Source organism: Lampetra fluviatilis, chromosome 2, assembly GCF_964198595.1.
Source record: "Lampetra fluviatilis chromosome 2, kcLamFluv1.1, whole genome shotgun sequence".
Lineage (NCBI taxonomy): Eukaryota > Metazoa > Chordata > Hyperoartia > Petromyzontiformes > Petromyzontidae > Lampetra > Lampetra fluviatilis.
Window position 1 is genome coordinate 7,942,755 of NC_136276.1, and position 6,000 is coordinate 7,948,754.

Here is a 6,000-nt window from a genome sequence, read left to right on the forward strand (position 1 = left end):
TTCGGAAGCAACACAAGCCTCCGTCTTCAGGTGGAACCGTGGCTGTGACGGTTCCACCTGAAGACGGAGGCTTGTGTTGCTTCCGAAACGTCGTGATTTTTTATTTTGTTTTATTTTACTTTTATTAATTAATTTTTTTTTTACCTACGTGACTTTACCGAAAAAAACCTAAGAATACCTCTGACATCCCTTCAAGTGACCTCTGATCCACACAGTAGAGGGGGGGGGGACGACAGCACTTTCCCACACACCCTGCTGTAATGATAAATCTTTGTCGCATCACAGTAAAAACAGATTTAAAAAAAAAATTCTCAAAGCTGTCATTTTACCAAATTATGTGTAGATCAAAATTGAATGCGATTGTTTATTTGTGCGGCAATATGGGTGACCGGGCAGAGACCATCGACTCACTTACGCTTGAGAATTTGGTTTTAATCGCAGGCAGTTGTACGGATTCAAACTCAGGGTGTCAGCGCTCTTAGGTCAGCGCTCTGACCAGAGCCACGTGGTTACCCTGTTTCTCCTCTCGGGATGTGACCCGTTCGGCTGCAACCTGAAGAGGCTGCGTTTAGATGCAAGGTTGTTTGCTTACAAATGCTCGCATCTGCCTCCAGGCATTAGCCCTTGTAGTGGCAACACACGCAAATGCGGTGTGCATCCACGGCACTTATTTTTTGTTATACAATTCAACAGAAATGTTATTTTAGACAAGTTTTACCAACATCTCTAACAATCTGTATTCTCCCTAACTACGGTGTATCGTTAAGTATTGATGATTTAAGTATTTAATGATACACCGTAGTTATATCATTGTCAAACGAAGGTCAATGATTACCAGGTAATGCCATGACAACGCTGCAAAATGTTTATCTTGTTCGACTTTTTTTTCCAAAGCTAACCTGATACCACCTCAACGCTCCAAATGGTAGCTATCCGACATTTACAAAGCAGCAGGTGCTGACATTTCACCAAAAGCTGCCGATTGGCGTCAATTCCATGCCGATATTCACAAACACCAAGAATGCCCGACTGCAGCTGCACTAGTTCTGAATTTACCAGAACCCGGGGCGACCTCTGGGCCTTCACTTCTATGGCACCTGGACTGTGGCATTCTGCACCTGGACTGTGGCATTCTCCGCCAAAATGCTATCGAGGTGTCCAGTTCGCTTAAGGATCTTCAAGTCCCGTCTAAAAACACACATTTATCACTTCAGAAGGCACTTCCTATTTTAACTTGGCCATTGATTACGTCCCGACCCCCTCGCCCCATTAATAATTCCTTAAAACGCGCCGTGATATGTTATTAAAGGCACTTCGTAAAATATAATGATTATATAATTGTTATTTCAGATCGCAGCTCGCCATAACCACGTGAGCATCCCCACACATCCACCCCTCCACGATTAGACCAAAAAAAACTCAAATGACACCGTAGCCTTGAATTACGATGAACACAACAGGCGACGTTTCGGCCAAAACGGCCCTTCTTCATAGCACACGAATCGTACCCGCGACGCGGCGCGCTCCTTGCCCTACCTGCTGCTTGCGCGGCGAATTCCTCCCAAACGGTCAGAGCAAAACTCCACCCCGAGTGACCGTCCCGCGCGTCGCACGCATCGATCTCTCCGTCTCTTCTCTCTCCGTCTCTTCTCTCTCTCTGTCTCTTCTCTGTCTCTTCTCGCGCGCGCACGCGAGAGATTGCGGCGCGCCTCCCGCAACTCGATTCCCTCCGCGCCTACACCACGAGCGTCAGTACCCGTGACGTGTGTCTACAAAGGCAGCACGGGACCGCTCAGCGCGGACTCCACACCAGAGAGGTAACTTTACGCGAAGACGCCGCGGCTGGCGAGATGGGCGGTGGTCACCCAACCACTCACCCGGCCGCCACTGCCTCCCTCAACCCGCACGAGCCACATTCCAGTGCCGCTCCGCCCCTGCCACCAAGCCCGGCGGCTTCCCCCCCCTCTCGCAGTCTTTAAAGAGATCCGTGCCAGCCGGGCACCGTCTCACGAGACCTGCCACTGCTGTCACTGTCGCTGCTACTGCCACTGCTGCTGCCACTGCCGCTGCTGCTGCTGGACACGGTCGCGGCAACAGCGAAGCGACCTCTGGGCTGGTGTCGGGGAGTTCCGGCGAGCCCAGGACATCGATTGGAAGTGTCGCGTAGATTTTTCCGGTTTATTGACGAGGTGACAGTGAAGCAAAAACAACCGCGGCGCGTCGCGTGGTGGGTGGGGGATACCCAATAAAGCCGTGCGTGCCCGTAAAGGTGGTGGGTGGGTGGGTGGTTGTCGCTGTTTGGACCGTGGTACCTTAGGTGACAAAGGTGAGTAACGCCTGGCAGCGGAACGTCGCGTGCGTGGCACATGCTCAACTTCCTTGTCCTAAAAAGGCGACGAAGCGCTACGATGTGACGACGGGCGCGCCAAGGACTTAGTTGTGCTTAACAAGGCGAGGTGCAGCATGGGGCCATTGTGTGCCCTGGCAACGGGGTCACCGGCCCAAATATACAGGAGGTTCGTGGGTTCGATCCTGACCCTGACCCTGTATCATCGCGTGGATTTTTTTGGGGCCATCGGTTTTTCCCCTCCACATTTAGAATCAACCAGGCGTTCAGAGTATTTGGCTCCTATAAATTTGCACATGATAAGCCACTTCGTTGAGCTATGATTTGTGGCCAGGTCGCTTCTGAAAAAGAGCTATAAAGCTCGGTGGGCCTCACCTGGTAATACAAATAGAATAGAAATGCAGGGTGATCCATTAATAGATAAACCACTTAAATAATAGTGAGAGATTATAAAGAACACAACATTTATACCCAAAGCCCCTACATGTCTCCCAGCAATCGCAATACTGAACTTCGTTTCGGGTCGTATTTAACTGCCCACACCTCATATAATTCAGCTGCTCAAACAAAACAAATTATACGACTACGCAGTAGCTGAAGCAGCCAAAATGAATAATAAAATAAAGCTATTTAAAGCCATTTGTCACTTAATGAAGGCCTTCCCACACCGTGTCGGTACGAGGGCTGTTTGACCATACTTCACCACGCTGTGCGGTGCCCGGACGGTGAAGGGGGTGGGGGGCATCCAGGACCGGTTCCAGTCATCACTTTCTAGTGACGTTAGCCGAAGCAAAGGAATCCAACTTAGTTCGTGGGGTTCACGCCAACCACTCCCCATACCGCTCCACCACAGCAGCGTTGTATTCTCGCAGTACATCATTTAAATGCCGGTAACTAGGCTGTGCCCGGACAGCTGTCGATGTCATTTTGTTAAAAAAAAAACACACACGTGACTACGCTGCGTATAAACCGATGCTATGAAAAAAAACGTGAAGGTGGCAGGGGCTGGTTGAGAGGCAGGGCTGGTCTAAGATCTAAATACAGACCAGACCTCGCCTCTCTCTCTCTGAGTAATAGGTTAGGTAATGATGGAGCGAGGGGAACACATGCGTACAGGCCCTGGTGTTGATCCACTGCTGGGCGCGGGCGTGCCCATGCCGTGCGTGTCCTACTTGGTGATACTTCACCTCGCGGGTCAGAGCTGATTGGTCAACGTGGGGAGCATAGACGCGTAAGTAAAGAAGTGCTGAACAACAATGGGTTTTGCTGCTGCTGCTGCTGCACTGTTCAAAGATGACCACCACCTGGCACATTCGCCAGAGAAAGACTGCATTCCACGTCATTTGTTTTCATCATAGGCAAGAGGTAGTATGGAGCTCTGTGTTGACGTTTAATAATGGGTTCAATTTGGTTACATCAGCTTGGCATTTGCGGGGTGTTTGGTTGCCACAATGGATTATCAGATCTCGCTCTGGGGTTAGGGGCTGTCCATAAATGACGTCACGCACCTAGGGGGTGGGGGGGGGGTCAGAGATTTGTGACGATGTGTGACGAGGGGTGGAGGGGGGGTTTGAGAAATGTGACGTCACATCAAAATGCGCAACTTTAAATTAATATAGACAACACGTTCTACTTAATTACATAGACTTTTTAATACGTTTTCTACTACAACATCAGAGTGCAGCGCCACATTAAATACGCACTACAATGGTAATAGTTTAAAGCGATTTGAAGCATGTTTTATTTTTGGAGGGGGGGGGGGGCAGAGCTTTGTGACATCATATTTGGGGGGGGGGGGGTCTGACTTTTTGTGACGCCGTGTGACGAGGGGGGGGGGGTCAAAAATCGTCCAAAATCGCGTGACGTCATTTATGGACGGCCCCTTATCTCCAGACACTCCAGTTTCCTCCCACATGCCAAACACACATTGATGGCATTGGAGAAGCATCCCATTTGCAGGGACCTACCTGAACAAGCTTCTTCAATCTCACTGAGGTGCTCCTCAGTAGATAAATGTCATTATCCCGGGAGCACTGAGTTAGGTTTTTTTGTCCGCGGAGTTTCTGTGCCCCCAACCTTCATTATGGTTTATCCTCTGTACCGGGCTCATGTTGAATTGGATTTTTTTTATGTCATAAAATTGCGGCAACACTGACATCAATATTCATAGATATTTCAAACTGGCCTAGAACTCCCCGAACCGACCAAATCACCCACAATGCACCCAATCTCCCCGGATCCCAATGTATCCGATGTCGTCAGAATCGAGCCTGGATAGCGCTTGGATGAGTGACCACCACCAAGTCAATAATCACCGAGTGTAGACGGCACGGCGGGCATTAGAGGGCGGTGCAGCAAAATCCATTGTGCTGCACTCCGGCCGTCTTTGCCAACCCACAAGGATCCAAGAGGCCCTCATCCAGCAGTGGATTTGTGAATGGGCACCATATGCACATCATCTACAATGTGTACTTTGTACGCACGTGTGAAGAAATCACAGCCTCAACAGCTGGATGTTAACCCGTTTAAAAAGCGAAACGCTTAACTTTGTTGCGATGGCCACAATGGTGGATGCAGAGTGTGACGGTGATGATAGCAATGTCTCAAGACGATGTGCAGACAACAGAGCGCTGTCCATGTGAACACGAGTAAATTCTCCGTTGCGCGGTTTGCAAGAAAGCGGTGGCGTCCGTTCCGCCGACGTTTGGTCAAATTCGCCCACCGCAGGGCTCAGAAAATCGCTGCTCGATCGCACAGCGCACACTCTGACAATGCCGTTGGAAAAATAAATTCCGCGCGGCCACCACGACCACGACCACCACCACATGTAGAGTTCACAAAACACGGAGCTGATTAAAATAAGCATGGAACGCTGCCGTTTAACGCGGTCAAACTCAAGAGTTCTTGCTTGCGCATGTATGTATGTACGTTGAACTTATTTTGCACCGTGCATAGCCAAAACGTGCTAATCGGAGAGGTGGGTGGGGGAGGATGGACAACGCGCCCAACGCTTACCTTCTTTATCTCCTTCACCCTCCATGACAAAATTGATACCACTTCACGCGGCTTCTCTCAACTTTGGAGCTTTCCAGCGGTGACTTTGGAGGCGTTCTGCGTGCGTCTTTTTTCATCTGAAATAGGAACGCCAAAAAGAGAGATTGACAAAGAGAGAGAGAGAAGGATGTTTTCTCCCCCCAAACAACCGAGGCGTTGATCGGAGCCTGCCTCCGTGCGACCGCCGTCTTGATCTCCTGCGTTCGTGTGTCCCCGGCGAAGGAGATTGGCCGTCACGGTGCCGCCATCACGTGGCCCATGCGTGTCCGGCCAGAGTCAGCTGATGGAGGCTGTTGTGAAGTTTTCTTCTACATGAATGGGCCTATTGAGTCTCAGCTATTTCACCCCTCGTCCAATGCCCCGATCCACAGAAAATCGATTTCACGTTAACAAGTTTTATGCGGGGCATCTTCTTGGTTCTTTCGGTAAAAGTCACGTAGAAGGGAAATAATAAAATAATCAAAATAAAAGATAATAAAATACAAAATACAATATTTTTCTTATTTTATTATTTCCCTTATACGTGACTTTACCGAAAGCACCAAGAAGATGAATCCCTGCAGTCACGAAAGCTTTAAATCGAAATTTAGCGACTTCTT

General features: G+C 49.4%; 1 protein-coding gene across 3 annotated transcripts in view; it reads right to left on the reverse strand.

Moving 5' to 3' along the window:
• Nucleotides 1-5,589, reverse strand: part of LOC144941155 (uncharacterized) — a 36,044-nt gene extending 30,455 nt beyond the window's left edge. For 2 of the 3 annotated variants that reach the window (XM_078867731.1, XM_078867715.1), the window contains exon 1: nucleotides 1,537-1,937. Coding sequence is in view for 1 of the 3 variants with exons in the window: in XM_078867707.1 (XP_078723833.1) it covers nucleotides 5,363-5,387 (25 nt within the window). In the remaining 2 variants the exon portion in view is untranslated. Of the gene's footprint in view, nucleotides 1-1,536; nucleotides 1,938-5,362 lie in introns of those variants that run through there. The other variant, XM_078867707.1, reaches the window with a different exon arrangement.
• Between the last annotated feature and the right edge of the window lie 411 nt (nucleotides 5,590-6,000).